This window comes from Portunus trituberculatus, chromosome 27 (genome assembly GCF_017591435.1).
Source record: "Portunus trituberculatus isolate SZX2019 chromosome 27, ASM1759143v1, whole genome shotgun sequence".
NCBI lineage: Eukaryota > Metazoa > Arthropoda > Malacostraca > Decapoda > Portunidae > Portunus > Portunus trituberculatus.
The window spans coordinates 14,751,083-14,774,363 of record NC_059281.1 but is presented as its reverse complement, the minus strand read 5'-3'; the positions used below and the strand labels follow the sequence as shown (position 1 = coordinate 14,774,363).

General features: G+C 46.3%; 1 protein-coding gene across 3 annotated transcripts in view; it reads left to right on the top strand.

Moving 5' to 3' along the window:
* The first annotated feature begins 456 nt into the window (after positions 1–456).
* LOC123509851 (lysosomal-trafficking regulator-like) overlaps positions 457–23,281 on the top strand; it is a 39,173-nt gene continuing 16,348 nt past the window's right edge. The window contains exons 1-23 of one of the 3 annotated variants that reach the window (XM_045264431.1): positions 457–697; positions 3,226–3,311; positions 3,469–3,557; positions 3,758–4,637; positions 5,030–8,104; positions 8,302–8,482; positions 8,733–8,834; positions 8,979–9,139; positions 9,252–9,379; positions 9,527–10,434; positions 18,388–18,497; positions 18,839–19,067; positions 19,480–19,594; positions 19,828–19,934; positions 20,055–20,168; positions 20,417–20,571; positions 20,694–20,816; positions 21,050–21,446; positions 21,585–21,724; positions 21,958–22,131; positions 22,243–22,415; positions 22,692–22,848; positions 23,031–23,244. In XM_045264431.1, coding sequence (XP_045120366.1) covers positions 3,246–3,311; positions 3,469–3,557; positions 3,758–4,637; positions 5,030–8,104; positions 8,302–8,482; positions 8,733–8,834; positions 8,979–9,139; positions 9,252–9,379; positions 9,527–10,434; positions 18,388–18,497; positions 18,839–19,067; positions 19,480–19,594; positions 19,828–19,934; positions 20,055–20,168; positions 20,417–20,571; positions 20,694–20,816; positions 21,050–21,446; positions 21,585–21,724; positions 21,958–22,131; positions 22,243–22,415; positions 22,692–22,848; positions 23,031–23,244 — 7,798 coding nt within the window. In that variant the 5' untranslated portion in view covers positions 457–697; positions 3,226–3,245. The remainder of the gene's footprint in view (positions 698–3,225; positions 3,312–3,468; positions 3,558–3,757; positions 4,638–5,029; positions 8,105–8,301; positions 8,483–8,732; positions 8,835–8,978; positions 9,140–9,251; positions 9,380–9,526; positions 10,435–18,387; positions 18,498–18,838; positions 19,068–19,479; positions 19,595–19,827; positions 19,935–20,054; positions 20,169–20,416; positions 20,572–20,693; positions 20,817–21,049; positions 21,447–21,584; positions 21,725–21,957; positions 22,132–22,242; positions 22,416–22,691; positions 22,849–23,030; positions 23,245–23,281) is intronic. The other 2 variants (XM_045264430.1, XM_045264432.1) reach the window with 2 other exon arrangements.

Here is a 23,281-nt window from a genome sequence, read left to right as displayed (position 1 = left end):
CATTGCAATATCGTTTTATGGAACTGAAGATTTTACTCCTTGCAGTTTCCCATTCAAGTTATTTTATGGTCTGCGTGAGTTAATGGTAGTTAAACCGTGCATTTTTGCATTTTCGTTCTTTGTTTTTTCTCTAACTGAGAAAGAGCGATGATTTTTCTCTCTCTCGCATTTTTCTTTGTGCTAATTTGAATCTCTAGTTCCCTGTCTCGGTTATATCATAGTTTGCGTTGGATATGTTATATTCAAACGTTAGTTTCTGCTCTATATATCTAACTTATCCTTATATTCTACTTACATAAAGCGCAAACAATTAATCACCTCTCGCACGCTTGCAATGTCACTTCTTTTGGACTAAAACTCAACTCCCTTAACTTTCCCATCTGTCTGACGCCGAATAAAGTATAAGCAACCCTTTATCGTTATTCCATACATAAACTTTTCCCATGATTAATCCCGAGGTATCATAGTGTGTGGGTTGGCAGTCTTGTGGCCCGAGGCGGATGGCAGACCTGCGGCAATGACAACAAAGCTTGACAAGTGGCGTTAAAGGTGCGTGTGAGGCACTGAGGGCTGGCCGCTGTTTGTGTGCTGCCCCTCACAGTCCTGCCAAGGTGTGGTGGTGCGGCGCGCGTGGTTGGGACTCGCGTTACCTGGCCTGGCTCGAGTTACAGTACAGAGATCACCTGACGGGCTGTGAGTGAGTGGCTGGCTTTCCTACATCTGTCCCTCTTGTCTTCCTTCTTGTAAGCTCCCTCAATACCCGGCGTTTCGTTCTCTTGGGAGTTTGTTATTTTGACTTGCTTGATGTGCGTGTCGTGTTGTGTTGAGCCAGCTGTTCTGCTCTGGTACAGTGTTGAGGTAGTTTGTGTTGTGTGGTGGTAGTATGTTGTTATTGATGTGGTGGGCTGCTGGCATCTTGGTGAGTGCCTGTGTTGGTGTGTGCAGTGTAGTGACCTCGTCTTGCGTCATATGTGGTAGTTAGGTGTGTGTGTGTGTGTGGTTCGAGTTTAGTGAATTTTTATAGTGAATTCTTTGTTGCTTTGCTCATTACAGTAAACGGTGTCTTCTCATTGCATAACAGTGGGATGTAATGCAAGATGTTAGAGTGTGTATAGTTTGTCATTGATGTGCTATGTGTGTCAGTGTTTGTATTGCCAGTGTAGTACATCATGTGGCAATTATTTATATATATGTTAGAGGTGTCCATACTTGCCTTGGGGTTGATGTAGAGTGTGAGGTGTTGCCAGAGGCAGAGCACGAGTCAACAGGTGTGTGTTGATGACGACCATTTATTCATCTATTTTTTCCACAATGAACGTCATCATGTAAATTGATACCACTGAGTTGAAAAGAAAAGTTGATGTCTGGTGAGATCATGTTCTGCCTCTTGATACTGCCATGCAATTTTGTAACCACATGAACCACATGTTTAGGTGTGTCTGAGGCTTTTATTGGTGGGAAAATCATTATAATATGAGTATATGTTGAATTATATACTCTGTTTTAGAATGATATTATTTAAGGTTACCAATTTTGTAGTGTAATGGTTAGTGTGCTTGATTCTCAGCTAATAAGTCCGAGGGGCAAGTTTTGATAGGGCAAGGCAGATAGACAGTCTCCTCCTATCCTTCCATATGTTACCTTGTAGTCTTGGGATGAAGAGAGAGAGAGAGAGAGAGAGAGAGAGAGAGAGAGAGAGCAAGAATGTGTGTGGTATAAATGAAGGGGCTATATATAAACCAGCTATGATAGTCCTGGGTAACCATTGCAGACTATTGTATAAGGGGGCCAGGCATCAGTGGTGGCAGTGGTGGTGGTAACAATGGCAGTGTGAAGGATGACAATGCATTCTTGTTTTTTAATGTCACTGATGATGCTTGTGGGTTTATTTCTGAAGGATTAAGTGATTGTCTTTTTTATGCATCAAAGAAGATTTAAGATGATGCTAATTAATGGTTCAGTTTTCTCATTATTGTTTGGTTTTACTTTTTTCCTGCTAGTGGTATATTAGCAGATTATTTTTTGAAGGTTTCTATTTGTCAAAGAAAAATTTTAAATGTTTCAAAGTAATTATTTAGTTTATCTCTTTATACTTTTCTTGGATTTATTAGTTTCCTGCTTTTATCAGTAATTTCTGACCGCATGGTTGTTCGTGACCAATGAACTACATTTTAAACCTGATAAGCCAAGGATTGCCTATTTAACATACCTACGCATTACACAAGACTTCAAAGATCCTATTATCTTAAGGTAGGGCATCTTCGTATTACAAATCCCTCTGAGTCTTGGTAACATCCACTGTGACTTGCAGATTTTTATATTTTCTGGCATAGTTGGAGGAGTGAGTGTGCCTGACTGCTGGCTTGAGCTGGGGATTAGGCTACACGTTCCTCTTTCACCTTGTGTGTGGTGTGTCGCGGCCATACCAGAGCTGCCATTTTCTTGGGTGCGTACAGGTCCCAGATTACTCTTAAGGGGAAAGTGACGCTGTGACGTGCATCAGCCAGTGTATCACAGGGATCTGGAACTGTGCGGAATTAGTTCAGATCATGTACTTGTCAAGGGTGCCACAGTACTTTGTGTGATGCAGTGAAGTGAGTGTAGTACAGTTTAAATGGCACCCAGTATCCCGCAGGTAATGGCTGTGCTGAAGGTTGTATTGCATGTTGTGTTGCAATGCTTGACTGGCTCCACCTCACTTTCCTCCATTCTTCTCAAACTGGTGGTGTTGAAAAGAAAGACTACTAAGGTGGAGGTTTGAATTTGTAATTGACTTGCATAAATGTGGCTGAAACCAGGTATAGCATGAATAGGCAAGACTTACATGGGTGTGGACATTGTTAGGGATTATTGTTATCATTTCTGTTTCTTTAAAGTACAGTAACAGAAGTAGGGATTAGGTCTTCATATGAAAGATAGCATTATTATTGTTATTATTATTATTATTATTATTATTATTATTATTATTATTATTATTATTATTATTATTATTTGTTAAGTCAGGTTCTGTGTTTATAAAGATCTGCCTGTCATGTGATGCTTTGGGAAGTCATGTGCTTTTTGTTTGTTAAAGTCTCATGTTACTTGTTTCTCTTCATTTTATTAATTCCATAAATTGTTTAAAATTAGTAGAGATGCATCACTAATAAGTTACTGAAGATACATCACTGTTAACTGTGTTATTGTAATATACAGAAGGATGGAAACTTAGCATACTTTTTTCAGGCCAGAGATATGATGGAAGGATGAGTGACCAAAGGCTGCAGGAGGCCTGGTCCTGCTTTGCCCAGACTGAACCAGGACATGTGGTGGTAAGTTTTCTGTGGGTGACTAATGCACTTGTTTTTTTTTTTAATTCTTCATCTTATACGTAAAATGATTTATGAGGTTTATTTCTTGGGGTGTCACTGCTTTGGATTGAATTGTTTGTGCATGTATGCTGTGATTGAATATTCTGTGTCTTGTTAGGAACGCCGAAACCAACTTGATGACTTCCTTGGTCTCCTGTTGTCCTCTTCCCGGAGTGAAGCTCCCCTCTCTAACCTCCTACATTTTAGGTAAGGCTACTTGGAATGCTTCTGAAGGCAAGCTCTTCGAAATTATCCTTGATTTATATTTCTCATTTGGTGTTGCTCCCTTGCATTTATCTATTTGTTTTGATTTTCCATCCTGAAATCACAGTCCTTTTGCATTGCTTGGATAATTTGATCATTTTCCAGTCTATTAATTTGTTATGGTGTGTGTGTTAAATTTTCAGTGACTTAGGCAGTGTGGTAAGCCTCTTGGGTGGACAGTTCCTGGCTGACATAGAGCATATCTGTCTGGGATCTGTGAGTTATGACAGCGATGCATCATCCAGCGCCACATCACGGTCCGTTGGCTCCATTGTCAGTGACACCTCTCGGGCCAGTGATGGGTCACGGGGCTGCCGGCCACGGGTCACCAGCACTGTCACTGCTGCCAGGAGCCATCGGTTCACTTTCCCCTCTCATCTCCCTCACCTGGTTCAGGAACACCTGCTTCCCGACTCAGACCATGTTGGTGACACACAGGAGCATTCACCAGAGGCACAGCCAAGCCAGGACAGGGACAGTAAGCCATGGAGGTGCAACTCAGAAAAGGAAGGAAGAGAGAATGCAGGTGAGGAATCGACTATCTCAGGAGCTTCACATCTGCAGATGAAAGGCACAAACAAGGAAGCACAGAGTTCAAATGGAACACCTATTGAGAATGACAATGACTCTGGCACAGACCACGAAGAAGAAAGCAAGACCACCAGTGAGGGCACAACTCAGCCTCCTCAGGACTGTGGTGACCAAACACCAGAATCAGTAAAACAGGCAGCTGCAGATACCATTCCACATTCAGCCTCACAAGACAAGTCCAGCGAGGCAGAACAAGAGGGAGATGATGCCCCAGAAGCAGAGAGAGACGAGTCCCTGCCTGTGCGTTGTGAGGGACAGGGAGAGGTGCCACAGTCCCCCAAAACACAAGCTGATGAGAACCAGGAGGCAAGCAACAGTGGGAATGACTCTGGCCAGGGGAAGGAGGCTCAGAATGCTGCTACCCTCACTCACTACCTCCAAAAAGGCTGTGGTGCCAAGATCCTGGTGGCTCTGGACCAGCTGGGTGTGGTGGTAAGTGTGTCATCCTGGACAGAGGTTGATCAATCTTTTGCTCTCATTACCATATTACTTAAGTGTTAAGTGTCCTCTGACCTGCTGACAGTCTCCTTATTAAGGCTTACAACCAATAGGATATCATTGGATCAGAAGGTTCAGGATTGAGGAAAACAGAGCTTAGGTTGAGTCTAAAAGGATTTCATATTCAAACAGATTTGGCTGATATGTTTTTAAGTACATACTACTTACTCTTTTTGTATATTAATTAAATATTGATTTTTGTCACCAAATATTATAATGAAAATTATAATGGTTATTGTTATTATTATTATTATTATTATTATTATTATTATTATTATTATTATTTTATTTTTATTTATTTATTCTTTTTTTTTTTTGCATTTCAGGGTTTGACTGGAGGGAGAGAAATCAGTCACGTTCTGGCCTTTATATTTACATTTATGCTCAAGAACTCTTCACTAGACAGTTCAGCTAAGCGAGGTTCGGACAGGATAGAGAGAGATGGAGAAGCACCACTGCTCAGTGAAAGGAAGGACCCTAATGATCGTGAGGCAGAGAAGAGCACCAAGAGTCAGCCATCATTCAGGTTTGTGCCCTCTGTCAACCTCAGCCTGGAGGACATATTTGCCCCTGTCATACACTTGGCAAACTCCCGCAGCAACTCTGGTGGAAGAAGCAGCAGCCTCTCAACTCCCCAGCCCTGGATGCAGTCATCAGTGTCAAAGAGCAGCAGTGTCTCCAGCTGCCAGAGCTTGAAGAAATCAGGAAAGAAGAGGAGAAAAAAATACTCCATGTCTGTCTCATACGTGCAGTCAGATTCTGAAGGGGAAGAGAACCCTAAGAGGAGCCGCCTGGGGAAGGCTCTCGTCAAGTTCACCATGAATCCCAATGACTTTGATTACTTCACCCGGGTTGTCTATAGCGACGACGAGAGGCGCCCTGACACTGACTCTATTGGAAGTGTTGTTTCCCAGAAGGACAAGGTTTTCATCAGTGAAAGCATTTCATCTCTGTCAATGGTTGAACTCCTGCAGTGCATCATATCCATTCAAATACAATTGGCAATGCATGAGGCAGAGCAGAAGCATCTTTCTTCTCCTCTTTTGGCAACACATGACATCTTGCAATTTTCCCTTGACACCTTCACTTCCATGGTGTCTGAAATGAAGCAGAAGAAAGAGAATTCAAGAGATATACAACTTCTTCTCTCATGGATGCTGAAACTTGTGTTCTCCTCAGTTCAAAGGTTTCTGAAATGTAGTGAATCATTGCACAATGTGACTGAACTTGGAATTATACCAAAGCTATTGAAATTAGTGTGTGTTTTACTGGATCTCAGATTTGATACTGCCATAAACAGTGATGCTCAGAGTGACAGTGCAGCTAGTATTAGTAATGATTCAAGAAGCAGTCAGTTTGATGCAAGTAAAGAAAGTCTGGCCCTTGAGATCATCATTGGCCTCCTCTTCTTACTTCAAAGCTGCACTTGCCTCAAGCTGGAGTGGAAGGAGGTTCTGGAGTGTTTGCATCTTCATATTGTGTTTCTGCAAAATAATGGAGCTGAAATCATTAAGAAAGTTGTGTTGTATAGTAAGTCATTATCACTTAACAAAAGAGCTGAGATTTTGGATTCCATTAGTCATTTAGTGATGTACATGAAGTTTTGGAGGGAGGACATTTACCACTCAGAGAAGTGTGATAAGAAAAGTCACAGGTTTTGTGAATACCGAACTGTTCAGAACCACCATTCTCGAGTGTTTGGGATCAATGCAGAGAACATCAAGATGATACATCCTGGAAGATGCATGATTTCAAACTTTTCCGACATTTTACTGGACTGCTTTGCAGGCAGTAAAGAAGCTGAACTTTCTACTTGTGCAATAAAATCTCTGTCAAAGTGTGGCTTGTGCTGCTGCATGAACTCAAGAGGAGTGTTGAATAGACTGCTTGAAGATCTTCCAGAGAGGATACCACATGTTGTTACTTTTGTCACCCTGTTCATAGAAAACATAGTGTGGCGTGACCTGAGTGGCCTGGCTGTCACTGAGCCAGTCAAGTGCAACTTTTGTCAGAAGTTGAAGCAGTCAGACCTTGCAATTAACATGCTGTCTAATGATTACGCTTCAGATGAGTCGTTCATGTCGAGTTTTGTCACTAAAAGCAAGAGTCCATACCACCAGTTTCAGGCTCATGACAGAGACAGAGCAGACACACATTTACAATATGCTGTTTTTTGGGAAGGCCTCAGTGTTTACATAAAACTCCTTGAAAGTACAGACATCAGTTCCAAGATAATCAATCATATAGTGAGACTTGTCTGTCAGAGTAACACAGATGTCAAGCTGGCATTGTGTGACCACTTGGTTGTCCCAGCACTGACACAGATATGTGATGAGGGCATAATGAAGTATATCAGTAGAGAAGGTCATGAAAAGGAAATATTACTCAATCTCATAAAGTGTCTCCGACTGACATTGGCAGAGTCAGGTGATGGAAAACTAATGGAGTTCCTGAATGCATATGGGCCGGGACTCATTGCCGAGTGTAAGGAAATTCAGGGCATAAAACATGAGACTTTTCTTTTGTTGTGTAATACTGTGAAGAAGGAGCTGAAGATGAGGCCAAGTCTGCTAGTCATGGGGGAAATGAATGAGGAAAGTGAATTGACCTTTGCCAAACTGTTTGAGTGGGAAGTTATTGAACAAGATGAATTCTGGTCTGCCTACTTTGGCATGAAAGCTGAGGAAGTTCGCCAGAGGTTTTTCATTCGCACACAGCAAAGCACAGATACTAGTGGAGAGCACAGTGATGTGGCCAGACATGACAAAAATAAAACAGATTGTGATAGTGACAATATAACAATCCGTGGGAATGTGGTAGCTAGTTGTAATTCTAAAAGGGACTCCAAGGAAGACAGTGTGTCAAGTAGAAAAGCTGAGAACTTGATAGAGAGTACAGAATTTGGTGAAGCGATTGGTGATGATTCAGAAAGCTCAGAGGAAGAGCAAATGCAAGGAGAGACAGAGAATGTAAGATATGAAGAAAATGACAAAGATCTTGGAGGTCAGCACATCAACAAGGCAGTCTCAGGTCACCAGGGGAATGAGGAGCGAGGGAAGACTTCAGGAGACGAGATGGAAGAAACAAACGAGGAGAGCATCAGCTGTGAGCCAGAAGCAGAGCAGCGTGTTGGTGATGAAGTGTTGATAAGAGAGAATGGTCAACTGGATGCTGAGGAGAGCATAACCCTTCAAGGACATGCCAATGAGAGTTCTTCCGCGAGCGAGTCCTTCCCTTCAGAGCGCGGCAACGAAGGGACCATCCAGCCCTCCAGCCATTACTCCTTACCTAGAGGGAAGCAAGAGGCAGCTGATGGTTTGGGGAAGGTGAAAGACAAGTTGTCACAGCTTCGGGGATCTCCGGCTGTCACTTCACGGCATTCACAAGAAAGTGGCTGGAAGGTAAGCAGTGATGTATTATTTGTATAGAAAAATCAATACCATGTACCTTTTGATCTTGTGATGACATTGTGTACCATACGAGATTGTGCTCATTGTCTTTACACATTTGCTTAATTCATTCTCAAGTAATAGAAAAAGACCTTGTGATAAAAGTTTGTAATGACACTTGTGTGTGTGTGTGTGTGTGTGTGTTGCAGCCAGTCGATGCCGACACTCTGATTGAGAAGTACATAGGGCTGGGGGAGCTGTGGGCGGCAGTGATGGAGGTGTTGCAGACAAGCACAGAGTTCCAGGTGTTCTTGGCGGGGTCTGCCGTGCGCTCCCTGGCTGCCCCCATGCTGGTCAACATCACGCAGGATCTTGCCCGCTCCTCCTCAGGTTAGTGTTGGGAGAGCTGGTGTTGTGCAGTTTTTGGTTTTGTTCACTTGGTCTATTGCATGTGTGGTTAGGCATTTATTTAGTAATTGCTCTTCATATTGCTTTTTATTTCATAATTTTTCTGTTGTTCTTTGTTAATTGCTCTTATTACTTCTGTCTCTTATGAATTACTGTCACTTTTAATTCATATATTTTCAAACAAAACATGAACTTGTGAATTGTAATGTTGTGGTGTTACTGTGTGGTGCAGGCACATTGGGCATGTCCAGTGTTGTGGTGGGACAGCTGCCGGTGACCTTCTCCCTCATGCAGTCACTCCTCACCTTCATCATTGTAACCTACCCCTATGCAGGTGAGTGGACAGTGTGCTAAGAATGCTTGAGATACACTTGCATTCCTGTTTTGACATCTTACCTGAATTACTTTTACCTTTAAACTGAGTATTGAGTACAGTTCACAGCAAGTGTCAGTCACTGTCTGTCTTTCCTGCTGCCAGGCCTGCACGTGGAGACTCTCCTGAATGAGCTGCGGTCGCCTCTGCTGCACTACTCCCCCAGCACCTGTGCGGATGTGAAGCACCTGGTGTCTGTCATGCTCCAGTGCTGTGTCTTCTCCAGCTCCCCCAGCCTGACCTACACCCTGCCACACCCTCCACAGGTCAGTACTGCCATATGATATAAAAATTATGATAAATGGATAAACAAGAATTGATTAATTGCTATAGTAAGTGATACTTGGTAAAAGTGACTTGCTTCTCTCTCTGTGACAGCATGCAGTGGAGTTGATGGAGGAGGAACCCGGACCAGCTGGGGAAGGTGTGGACAGCCAGGCAGCTGAGATGGACGGGTACGAGGCTGACACAGAACAGCTGGCTAACACTTCTCCCTCATCCTCTAGGTAAGTCTGGAGTGTCTCATTCTTTCTCTCTCAGGTGATTGTTTTGTAAAGGCAGACATTGTGTAATCCTTTTCATCTGTATGTAATATAAAATAACTAGTAACTTGTAATACATAATTCTTTTTTTTGTTTACCTTGTCCTGGCAGGTTTTTAAGTGAGGAAGATGACTTGGAGTGCCCTGAGCTTGTCCTCTTGGCACTTGACCTCATCATCAACCACCATGAGAAGTACCTGGAGTCCCGGGAAGAGGTGAAGCAGGAGACAGCAGTGCGACGTGATAGTCACCAAGATGCCCCAACAGAACCCAGGGACCAGCAGGAATCTAGGGACCAAGCACCATCAGGGACCAATGCTGAGTGTGAAGACCAACACTTGTTTGAAGACCAGCCTGAAGCTGACAGATGGATTGCGGGTTACCCCGAGAACGGAGAACATTCCAGCGGTGTTAGGGGTGCATCAGGGAGGTGGAGAGCCCACAGGAATGGCAGAGAGGCAGCAGCATTAGGAACCAAGAGAAATGCTGTCACAAATGCCACAAAGGGTAGAAGGAAACGGTCACCAGGTCAGAACAGTTCTACGGCAGATAGTGTTTCCTCAACCTCCTCTATCTACCACACCCTCAACTCTGATGAGGAAGCAACCTCCAGCCTTGGGGAGCAGACATCTGACTGGGAGGACCATGTGTGGCTGGCAGACCACAAACTGGAGGGTAGCAGGGAGACAGTAATCACTAAGGAGTCATTGCAAAACTCTGTACCTGAAGGTGAGGCAGACAGCAGACCTCAGAGGGCAGACAGTGAAGCCCACCACCACTCTAGGACAAGTAGGTCTCCAGCAGAGGGGCAGCAGGGTTCAGCCAGCTCCCCTGTGGTTGGCCTGTGCTGCGAGAGTGAGGCAATCCACAGTGCCTCCATCACACAATGTGTCCATGCCCTCCTGCTGCTGTGTCGCTCCTCAGCCACCATCTGCCGGCGACTCCATGCCCTGGGGCTACTCTCTCGCCTTCTGGATGGCTTCAGTGACCTCATCTGTGCCAATGACCCCACCTATGAGGGTAAGTACTCCTGTCAGCTCAGTTTGTGTTGCCCAGGGTGTACACTCACTGTTGGTGAGTGTGGAGTGGCATTGTATTATAATCCACAGTGAACAGTAATCTTGTGCTAACTCACTTCTAAGTCATTATATCTTTCTTTTGTTGTTTGTTGCACTCTCTCTCTCTCTCTCTCTCTCTCTCTCTCTCTCTCTCTCTCTCTCTCTCTCTCTCTCTCTCTCTCTCTCTCTCTCTCTCTCTCTCTCTCTCTCTCTCTCTCTCTCTCTCTCTCTCTCTGCCACTCCACACACACCCAGATCTTGCAGTACAATTATCACCATCATCATTGTCATCATCAACGAATACAGTGTTATTGTATTTCACGCTCGTCGGCTGTTTATTGTTTTACTTGTCCCAGCTGCCAAGCTGGGTATGTGGGTAGCACCTTGCGCTCACTTATAAACCGAGTCAGTGAGCATTTAGGTCAGTCTGCCAGAACAGGGCGCCCGCTACACAAAGCCCCGTTTTCCGCGATACGGGACCACTGCCCCTCTTGTAAGGTTCAACCCAATCCCAATCATTTTCGTATCCTCGCCACCTGTAATAGAAACAGTTTAAGAATATTGGAGTCCTTATGTATTTCCCAACTAAAGCCATCCCTCAATACTCTCTCAGCATACCCACTTAATATTGTGTAAATGTTTACCTTTGTATTTTTCTTAGTATTTTAACTTTGTTCTTTTTAATCATATTATTCTTTTACGATTATGTGTTGTTATTTTGTCATTATTGAGTTTTACTTTCTGTTAGAGAATGGGGAAGAGATACAATATGCAATGACTTCTTTCGTGTGTGTGTGTGTGTGTGTGTGTGTGTGTGTGTGTGTGTGTGTGTGTGTGTGTGTGTGTGTGTGTGCGTGCGTGTGTGTGTGCGCGCGCGCTACATACCGTGAGACATTGCCATTAAATAAAGTGCCGCTTCTTCCTCCTCCTGCGACTGTCTATGGCTGAGGTTAGGAGGAGGAGGAGGAGGAGGAGGAGGAAGACCAGGACCATCATCACCACCACCACCACCATCCATCATCAACTTAACTGGCCGTGGTCTCCCACACATCAATTTGTGTTTGACAGGCAGAGAGAGAGAGAGAGAGAGAGAGAGAGAGAGAGAGAGAGAGAGAGAGACACGTTCCCTCTGCCTTCCCTTCCCCGGAAATTAGATATTTGAACAGTTTTACGTCTCTCTCTCTCTCTCTCTCTCTCTCTCTCTCTCTCTCTCTCTCTCTCTCTCTCTCTCTCTCCGTAGCCCATCCTTTGGTTTACTCAATTTCTTATAACTATGTGTGAGATAAAGCTGTGTGGCCATAGTCCTGAAAACTGGCAGGGTGAATTAAGGAATCGTTTGAGAATGCGATGACAAGAGGAGCTAAGCTTTGCCGCGCCTCGCATCACAGGATGGTGGGCTGGCGGCTACAAGAGAGGCTGGGTGAGGCGAGTGGTATACGATGTCATGTGTCCAACAGCCTCAGGGGACGAAGGGAGGAGTAGGCAGCGGAAGGCACCCGTTATTGGTCATTCATGTCTTGTGAATGACCGGTGGGTGATGCTGGGTGGTGGTGGTGAGAGAAGCAGGTGGGTGCCTTGTGGTACAGAGGCGGGAAGGAATGATTGGCTAACTGGACACACAAGAAAAGAGAGTTATGTGCTTGTGGGAAGGAGTGCAGGCCAGAAGAATTATTCTGAATTTTCGTTTGTACCTGCAGTACTTCTGGTGATTCAGAAGTCGTTAAGTTGTCTCATGACTCATGGAAAACACCCTTGAAAGTATCACTTTCTTAATCATCAGATGGTTCCTGTCCTCCCACTGTTCCTTCCAGCTTGCGCTTTCATGGAAATAGTTTTAGAAAAGCATCATGCAGTATGGACAAACTGACCTGGAATTTTCGTAGGAATTGAAGAAAGACAGTTTTAATATTCACTTTATGGTGAATTCTATAATGTATCATATTTCTCTAAGCCAAGTGTTTTGCTCCATATATTTCCCCGTGGTATATGTTAGTACACGCATTAGTTTACTGTTATTTCCCTGGGGAAGTTCAAAATGCCTCGGGTGCCGCTTCAGAGCCTGCAGGCGTCATTATGCGGCAATGTGTCACCAGCAGCGCGGGAAGGAGAGCGTGCACGGTCTTCCAGTTACGGTGTCTTATTATTGGTGTATTTGCGGGTGGCGTCTGTCCGGTGTTGGTCTGCTCGGAGGGTCGCGTCCCATCCCTCGTGACCCAGGAAGTCTTCAAAGTTGGCCCATATTTCTAAATGCTCGGCTTTTCATTAAGATTTGTTATCTAAGACCACAGAGGATGATTGGTCGGAGTGTCGCGGGTGTGTGTTCCTGCTGTTAGCTACCAGTACAGTCGTTGAAAACTAATGACTTCTACTAGAGCCTGTTGAAAATATGATCGGGTTAGGACACAGCTATATGAATACGCCGTCCATTTGTATACACTAAAATGCAAATGAGGAGCAATAAGCCGGTGTGGACAGAAAGGAAGGAAATAAAAGGAGAAACTTTCCAGTCGTTAACAAGAGCGCGGCAGCTGGTGGGAGGCGTTTTTGCTAATTGTTCTCAAGGCTTGAAGGTCTTTAGTAAAATCAATCCGGCTTGGTTCAGTTGTTCGTCGGAACTCGGAAGTGTAACCTTTAATATCGGCACAGATTGTACTGACTTTCTCACTGCCTGTGTTTGCTGCTTTTCCCGAACTTTTTCGTCTTTGTACTGCCCAATTTTTTTTTTTTTTTTCTATCATGTGTTCTTCAATAGTGTCTTCCTCCGTGTGTTGTGTGGTTGTTATTGATGAGAGAGTAAGACTGCACCTTTACCATTGCTTATTAGTGTGCCTCTAGGACAGAGTGAGGGGAAGGAACTGTGGTAGGAGGAAGGAAGGAAGGATAAACGCATGATTAAAGAGTTGTAATGCTGTGGGCTGGCCTGTGGGCGGCGCTGCGGCCCAACCACTGCTCCTGACAAACGGCGGCGGGGAGACGGGAGACGGGCTGGCTGCGGCGTCCTGGGTGTCACGCTATTACCCGCGGGTTTCTCACGATGCTTACTCTTTCGTGTGGATTATTCTGGTGCCGCGCATTAATTACTGTACCTTGCGTGGCGGCGCACTGCGATGATACGGCTTGGCGGCCTGCGGGAGGGAGTTAAGGGAGGGTACAAGGTAAACAGGTGGCGCACGTACTGGTCCGAGTCATTATCACAGTACTCAGGTGTGATGTCTGTCGTAGACTGTACCAAACGGAAGCTGCCTGAGGACACAGGTCGCTGGGGACGACTTGGGGACGGCTGCCGAGCGTGGCGCGAAGGAGCAGCACATAACATTACCTTAGCCTCAACTCAGTGGCTGGCTTGGACTTATCATACCAAGGTATTTTTTTTTTTTACCTTGATACCATACGATACAATACGTGTCCTTCCTGGGCACCCGTACCCACCCACCCCCTTTCTCGCTGCCTTCATAGAACTTGGAAAGTTGCTGCTCTGTGTGTGTGTGTTTCACTGTTTGATCTGCTGCAGTCTCTGACGAGACAGCCAGACGTTGCCCTACGGAACGAGCTCAGAGCTCATTATTTCCGATCTTCGGATAGGCCTGAGACCAGGCACACACCACACACCGGGACAACAAGGTCACAACTCCTCGATTTACATCCCGTACCTACTCACTGCTAGGTGAACAGGGACTACACGTGAAAGGAGACACACCCAAATATCTCCACCCGGCCGGGGAATCGAACCCCGGTCCTCTGGCTTGTGAAGCCAGTGTGTGTGTGTGTGTGTGTGTGTGTGTGTGTGTGTGTGTGTGTGTGTGTGTTTTGCGTCAGGTGGGCAGTGTCTAGATGAGTGGGAAGGAAACGGTAGTAGAGAGAGAGAGAGAGAGAGAGAGAGAGAGAGAGAGAGAGAGAGAGAGAGAGAGAGAGAGGAAATTATATGGTTCCTGCTGACCATTTACTGAGCCTCTTCTTTTCCTCCTCCTCCTCCTCCTCCTCCTCCTCCTCCTCCACCACCACCACCACCGTTTAGCGGATCTTTTACTTAAAACCACCTTACTATATACATATACTTTCTCTAGTGTGTGTGTGTGTGTGTGTGTGTGTGTGTGTGTGTGTGTGTGTGTGTAAACTTAAGAAAAAAGAAATAAGTCATGTAAGACGAAATGTTGTTGTTGTTGTTGTATAAAAGATGAAGTTTAGGATTAAAAAAGTTCGCCTGCAAGTAAAAAGAATGGGAAGAGATTACCGGCGTTAGCATTGGAGGGAGGAGATATGTACAGTACTTATGGTGAGAGATGTGTCGGTGTTGAACAGGGAGGGGAGAGATGCAAGGGAGAGAGAGAGGGATAGGGAGGGGACGCAGAGCGGATCACCCCACAACATAACACTGCCAGACCACACCCGCCCACACAGCACAGCCACGCACTCAAACACACACTGGACTCCGCATAGCAAACATCACGCCCGCCACCCGCGCTGTACCTTCCCCCGAGGTTGGCACCATCTTGAAGAGCTCCCGCCTGGTAGAGAACCGCTGGGAGTCTGATTGGGAATTTCGAGGCGAGGAAACCCTGGCATAACTGCAGGGCGAGAACAGACGGCAGGGAAGCAGTGAATGTTGGAAAGTTAAGAGGCATATTTAAACAGCAGGACGAAGAGTTACACGGAACGAGAACACAGCAATTAAGAAGTCTAGTACGTACTGAAGCAACAAGGTAATGAAGAGTAGTTGTATGCATCTGTACAGTCTACAAGGCAAGACACTCCTCACCTCAGCCAACAAGTTAAGGATAAACTGATCTCTGACCAAGAAACAAGACGCGCAAACCATTCCTTCGGCAAGTTGAGCAAGGCAAGGCAAGGCAAGGCAAGGCAGGGCAAGGCCAAGTGCAAGGGCAAAAAGGCCATCCAGCAATTGAAACTTGAAGGACTTATGCTGAGTCGTGACAGACAGCACCAGAGGCAGGGTGGTATCCTGGTGATGGTGTCGGTGTCCTGGTGAGGGCAGTGTGCGGCGCTCCCCGGTGTCTGCCGCCGCGCCTCAGGATGGTCGTGCAAGGCCGATACGCGTCCTTCAGCGGTCCATCACGATGAGCGAGGCGTGGCACCACTCCCACCTTAGCGGTGACACTCAGGGCGTCCTAGCGGCGGCGGCGGTGGCGGCGAGGAACGTGACCTCCTGGCTGACGCCGCGACTGTTATTCCCTGACGTGCCCCTTGACGTGCCCTCCCTCATGGCAAGTGTAGTCGTGTTCACCTTCCTCGTCCAGTTCTTCTTCACGGTCGTCTCCATCAACCTGGCAGTGGCGTCCTCGTCTTCCTCGTTGTCCTCACGCACCGCCATCACTACCACCACTACCACCACCACCACTACCACCTCGGCCACCACAACGGTGTTTGACAGCATTAGGACACAGACAGTGACTCCCGCCCCGCCACCTGCGTGGCGTTCCTTCCTGCGGGCTCCTTCCGCCCAGCAGCGGTTGTGGCGACGCAGCCCCGACTCTCTTCCCTTCCCCGCTCGGCACCGCCATGTATTCCATGCACTTTCCCCGCAGTCTTGGGACACTCCGCATCACTTCGGCAAGGCCAGGGGCTCCTTTGACCGGCCTCGGGTGGCGCCGCGCAGCACGATGTCTCCAAAGACCAGCGTGAGTGTAGCGGCTGAAGAGCGTCGCACGGGGCCGCGACTAATGCCCATAGGGTACGAGGTGGATGAGGTGGGACTGAGTAGCGAGGCGGTGGACATTCTGGACCCCCTCACGCTATCCTCTCACCGCGTCAGCCTCGTGCCGAAAGGAGCGCAGCCACTGGAAACCAACGCCGCCGGGTTGATGTCCGGCATGCTGTACGGCGCCGAGCGGTGGGGCGACCGTCTGCTGGACTGGAATATCCTGAGCGCGGACGGCGCCCAGGCCCTCACACAGACGCTCTTGATGGTGCGATGTGCCTTCATCAGCCCTGGCTTCTGTGCCAAACTAGACCACTATTTCCGGCGTCAGCACGACCTGCACCTGGTGGCCGCCATGATGAACCACCACGGTGACTACGATAGGGTGGCTGACACAGGCCAGCCCGAAACTCCCCGCTCAGAGAAGAAGCCTGCCCCAGGGAAGCAGGCCGAGGTGGGAGACGAGGAAGTGAAGCAGGCGAGCAAGGTGGTGACTGTTGTGCAGAGAGACAGAGGAGACAGAGGCGGCACTAAGAGCACCAAGACCAAGCTGGAGGTACAAGGCAAGACAGGTGCCGTGGGCCTCGAAGACCAGCGTGGACCTGCCAAAAAGCCTGGCGGCATTCCGAGCGTCGGTCACCGGCGGAAAGTGAAATTTCCGGGAAGAGTCAGGCCCAAGGGGAAGCCGGCGGAGAGGCAGGACAAGCGGCGCGTAGGAACGCCTGTTCCGTCAGGCCTGGCGCCTACTTCAAGCAAGTCCTGGGGAGTGTACATGATGGTGATGGTGGCGGCGGTGGTGCTGCTGGTGATGGAGGCAGCACAACGCATCGTGCAATTCGTGACTAATCCAGGCCGGGCCCTGTACCGCCCTCACCACGACCCCATGACTACCCTCACCGCCGCCCTGCACCGCTGGCACGATCCCTATGCACCACTCATGGAGCACTGACGCCGTCACTCACCACTCCGCACCACGCAGCTTCCCGAACACGCCTGACATGTAACACATTGAGACACGACGCGATAAACGGACTGTAGTGTTATGCGTATATTGGCGTGTTTATGCACCTCGGTTATTTGCAAGATGATGAAGCAGTTCAGTGTTTGGACACAGTAGTGTGCGCCGTGGCCTGTGGTGAGAGAACTGCACAGCAGCGTGGTGACATTTTAATGAAGAGAACTTCAAGGGAGCGGTGTTGGGTTGCCATTGTGATGGCTGGCTGCCTCTACCTAGTGTTTTCAGTGATTCTCTGCTCCACCCATATTACCTCAGTCAGTTACACTATTTATTTTAATTCATTTGTTATTTTTTCCGGCATTGTGAAGGGCTAGGTGGCGAGAGTCAGGGAGTTAGGCGTAGTGGTATCGCCAGGAGTTTTTGTAAGGCTGCGTCAAGATGTTGGCTGGTGTTGGAGCGGCACGTGGGGATGCCGGCGCGTGGAAAACCTGGTGACAAGTTTTCAAAGGTTATGTCGTCGTCAGTAATCATGCAGGGTAACACTATTCTATACATTGTACACTGTTTTATAAATTAGACCCATAGCTTAGACACGGTTGCTCAGTACGTTTTTTGTGGCTTTTTTTTTTTTTCCATTGATGATTACTGTTATTTAATAGTTTATATATTACATCTAATTATTTCATTCCGTTTTCACTTCTTTTATATTTCGTTTTAATGTTGATGTATGTATGTATGTATCTCTCTCTCTCTCTCTCTCTCTCTCTCTCTCTCTCTCTCTCAAAAGATAGTAACATTGTTCAATCATTACTAGATACGTAAGTGTGCAATAAAATCGTGTTGAAGACGTTGTACCTTTACTTCACTGAACCTCAAGTGTGTGTGTGCGCGCGAACCGTCTATGAACCAACCCAGCTCCTGTGTGTGTGTGTGTGTGTGGTTAGCCAAGAGGACTGTTAGTGGATCGGTCTTCAGCATTTTATTATCTTCACCGTTGCAGGAAAAAAAAAAAAAAGGGAGGATGGAAAAGGAAAGAGAGAGGGGGAAGGGGAGTGAAGCAAGTTTATGGAGAGAGAGAGAGAGAGAGAGAGAGAGAGAGAGAGCAGTAAATATAGTTAATAAAGGAAGGAAGTGAGGAAAGGAGGAAGAGGAGGAGGAAGAAGGAAAGAAGTGGTATGTTGGTTGACCACAGACATTTCTCTCTCTCTCTCTCTCTCTCTCTCTCTCTCTCTCTCTCTCTCTCTCATACAGTCAGTTTAGCTTATTATAGGATGCCTCATAAGTCACTGTGGTTGTTTCAGATGTGGTGGGCACTGTGGTGGGGGTGTGGGCTGAGGTGGGTCGGTGGTGTCTTGCCCCTACAGAGCTCTCACAGTTCTTCACCCTGTTCAAGTCCTCCTCAGCTCCCCTTGTGAGTACATCTTCCCACAGACACTCGGCTTTTCTCTGTCTTGTTCACTAGTTTATTTTCTTCCAGATTCTCAACTTCTCTCTGTCTCATTCATTAGTTTATCAGTGACAGGTTTTGTTTTTTAATTTTGTATATTAGTGAGATTATCCAACAGCAAAGAAATGTGTAAAAAAAGATGTGATTATTTTTTATTTACTTGATGTTCCAGCAGTCAAACCAACAGCTATTAATAGTGTCACTCATTTATTGCATTATTTCTGTAGCTCATATAGAAATATCAGGTAATTGTTTCCTTTTTTTACTTTATCATCTTGATGTGTCCTATTTTTTGCCATCACTAGGAAATCCTTCTGCGTGCATTGTCCCGAGTGCTGGAGGGGAGTGGCAGTGAGCCCCAGTGTGCCCTCCAGTATCCCTGCCATGTGGTCACCACTTCCTCTGCCTCGCCCACCTTCACTGCCTCACACAACTCCCTCTCAGAGAGTCTAGCGTCATTTGTCAACATTCGGGCACCGGCTTCCCCCATGGTGGAGGCCATCACCAGGCTGCATGAGAGTCACTGCCGGCATGGTTAGTGTGTGGCCCGGTGATGGTGGTGGGCCAGCTCTGCTCTGCCCATCACTTCCTGTAGATAGTAGAGAATCTCTGCTTAGGTATATTCAGCATACTAAGTAATGAATTGGCAATGCTGATGCTTCATACTGTAGGCCAACTGTTAGATAGTTTGTCAGGTTCAGCCGGTGACTCAGGTGTCTGTACATAATCTGAGATGAATGCTGATTTCAATAATTCTTTGTTTGAGATCTGATGGACATATTACAATTACAACAGTACCTTTGTAAAACTCATAAAAAAGACACTTCAAGTGATGTGTAGCACACAGAATACTCATTGAGAACATTTTTAGAACTTCCTGCTGCATGAAAGGATTGAACAAATTAAGTAATGGTGATGACTATGGTGATGATGTGTTGGTTTGCAGGAATACTGTCATGCGTCTCCATTTGCTGTGTGGCATGTCCAGTGCCTCGCTCCTTGGACTGGTCTCCGTACAACTCTGGCCTGGCCTGTACCACCTGGCTCTGTGTGCGGGACAGGTGAGGCAGCCGTGCGTCTTGTGTGTTGTATTTCAAGGTCGCATCTAAGCCACTCCTCATGTATAGTTGATCATTCATTATCAGCCTCTATGACTCCATCCATCTTCTTTCTTGATGTACTTGTGTAGATTGTGTATTGTGCTTCTATTGCTGTGAACTGTTGCCCATGGCCATTAAAGGGTTAAAGGAAACAGTCAGTCAGTACACATTTCCATAGCATTCTATGTCCTCAGGTCTGGGTTGGAGACAAAGCAGCAGTACTCGTCACAGTCCAGCCTGGTGATGAGTTGCCGGTCTGAGGCTTTCTTCGACCCAGGAGCAGCAAGGTGTAGCTTCTCCCGTGAGTGTTGCCTTAGTCACATCCAGCCTGTTACTTACCATTTGTGTTAAGTGAAGAGATTTTTTTTTTTTTTTTTTTTTTGATCTAGTTTGAATGGAAATGGATTGTTTATATCTGCAGGAGGAGCGACATCCACTGCCTCAGTGAGTAGCGACCTCAACTCCAACAAGCTTCATGTGCTGTCTGTTGGCACACAGCACCTCATGTTCTCCCTTTGGCTGGATCCTGCAAAAGGTGAAGTGCTTGTGTGTGTGTGTGTGTGTGTTGCAGTGTAATTTTTTTTTTTTCCATGATTCTACAAAGTCTGGTAGATTCTTTTTGTCAGTATTTCATCTTAAGCATCAGTGATGCCTGTGTCTTCTTTTCCAAACCATTATTTTATAACAACTGTATTCTTTTTCTTACTTTTAACTTCACATTTGTCATGATAATACTTTAAGGGACAAATAATCATGGTATTCCTTTCATGTTTACCTCGTCAGACATTCTACAAGTGTGTGTGTCCCGGGAGGTGGACCGTGAGAGCTCCCAGCTGAGCCAGGGTGTTGTGATGAGGGCCGGGCTGTGTGATGGAGCTTGGCATCACCTGGCACTCTGCATCCCTACTATCAATGTCAGAAGAGGTGGCAATCTCAAGGTGTGTCTTGCTAGCAGCTTAACTCAGTGCTGTCGTTATTATCAGTAGTGTTTAGATTAGAATTTGGTTGTAAAAACACTGGGTAAAGCAGCTTTTTATTTGATTTCGTTCCTTGATTGCAGATAACCATCTTTGTGGATTCGCTGACCTGTCATCTGGTGAGTGTGTTGGTGCCGGCCGTGGGATCCATCAAGAAGAGCTCCCCCTCTTACCTCCTGCTGGGCCACACTGACTTCTTCTGTGAGGTAAACATTCACTGCTCCTTTTGTGTTCATGATCATATTATAATCAAATATATTTTCACTGTTTTTGTGTGCTGGTTCTTTTCTCTAATGCTTTCCATTGAATTTGCCATTGAGTAGACTTTTTTCTCAAACTTTAATATTCTTGATCACACACTTGTCATTTTTTTACTGATGATATTGAGGTGCAGTAGAATGATATTAGAAAATGAACAAAATGATGGCTATATTTCCAGGAGATGCAGCCGTCATGTCACATAGTAGATGAATTTGAAGCTCATGGGTTTAGCAAGCCAAAGAGGGACACCCTTCCTGGCAGCCACCACTTCCAGCTGCTCATGGGCAACACCTTCCTCTTCCGGGAACCCATCCTTAGCAGGGAGTCATGTCTGTACCTTATTGCCCTTGGGAAGGACACCACCAGCCTCATTCCCCTTACAGACAAAGATGAGAGGGTGGTCATGCCGCCCTTTGTCACCCCAAAGTTACTCTCGGCAGGAATGGACCTCTCCGTGCTCTATGGGCACATGGAGGCGGTAGTGAGGCCGGCCCAGGAGTCCATCTTGGTGCTCCACACAACCCAGCATCCCTCTGACTACCTCTGTTACAAGCCACACATTCCCTCACTCCAAGGTGTGTAGCTTTGCATCTTGACTAGTGAAGGTATGCTTACTAGTTTTGTCACACTCAAGAGTTGTGATACAAAACACATCTTTTGAAGGTGCTGCTTGGGATGGATTGAAAGGAATTGACCCATTGTCTATGTTTCAGACACAGGCAACCATTACCCACTGTGCAGCTGCCAGCCTGCTGTTTTGTTTGGAGAGGTGACGCCCCTGCAGCACCGTGGCCCAGATCTGGCACTGCTGCACATGGGTGGTATAGCCCACATTGTCTTTCTGTTTGCACGAGTGAGTTTCTTCATCTTTGTATCGAAACATTTTAGTTTGTGAACTTTTGTATGCATTGTAATGCTTTGTGGTATTGACTTTAAGAAAGAATATTTGCTGTAATTTTGTTTTCAGTTCAGTGTCAAGGTTACATTTACTACATTGCCATGAATATTCACTGATACTTTGGTGATAAATGCTGAACACCATTAGGATTCAATTTTATATTTAAGTAAAATTTGATTCATTACCAGCTCGTGGAACTGGAGAGTGATGAGCGTGAGCAGGCTGCTGCCCTGCGTCTGCTCACTCACTGCATCCACTCCTCCCCACAACTAGCAGCTCAGTACGAAGGCCTGCGAGGCAGCTCCCTGGTGTTCCGCATCCTGCGCTCACCACTCTCTTGTCCAGGAGTGCAGGTGATGAAGGTAAGCAAACCACTCTGCTTAGAAGAGTTGCAAGTATAACTTTCAACAAGTAGCAAAAGAAAAGTAATAATAACCTTGGCACTTCTATAACAAGTATACTGGTGATTACAGGCACTGCTGGATGGCTGCACCTCACCCAGTGTGGTGCAGTACATTGCCTGCCGAGACGTGTACACAGTGGGTGGTCATGTCCCTGCCCTGCTGACAGACCGCGCCCTCCTCGGCTCCATCCTCACCAACTGGAGAACCTTTTTGGAAAACTTCTCCAAAGACCAATCCACCAAGTGAGCAAAATGTTATCTTTCTTGTGTCTTAGATTATTTTCTGTGGAGAATACAGTAAATGCTTTTTCAGTAGATGTTTTGCTGGAGATACAGAACAATGCAAACTATTCTGATATCCTCATCCAGTAACTGATGTGTAGCTCTGCATGATAGTGTCAGTGATTCAGAGAGATTGAAAGTGACACACATGCCAAACAAATGCTCTTCTTTCTGTTAGTTTACATTGATTTAGACTCAACCAGCTCGGGCAAATAGTTATACCTTGTTGCTTTCCAGGTATTGTGTGAATGAGAAAGGAGAGCGGATGACTGTCATTGGCATCATCCTGTCCGTCCTGAAGGTGTTGCTGGCGGAGAACCAGCCTTATAGAGACTTCAACATAGCTCAGCTCAGGGATATAGATGCACTGGATAAAATACTCTTCATGTGCAAGGTGAGATTGAAGCCCAGTAATTTTGTCACCTTCCCCATTATTAATTTCATTCATCATACCATCATTATTTGTCATTATTGCCACCTGTCTTATATTGAGAGCCTAGCATTGGATTATTGTTGCCTTGTTTGTGTGTTATGTGACATGATGCTATCTTGTCCCATTCCTCTTCTCTGCCACAGGAGCTGGAGCTGACAACCGGCTCCTTGGACAGCATCTGCTCGGCCAGTCTGGTGGTGGTGGTGGTGGCAGGCTTGGTGGGGGCATCTTCATCACCTCCCTGGAGGAATGCTCCATCTGTGGCTGCCTTGGCACTTGCTGTCCAAGAGTCATACTCCTCTGGGTTTTCCTCAAGAACATCAGGTGCTGGCCTACCTGTGAATGTGAACCCTCTTGGTCAGTACACAGAGCTGATGCATCCAGTTGTGTTATG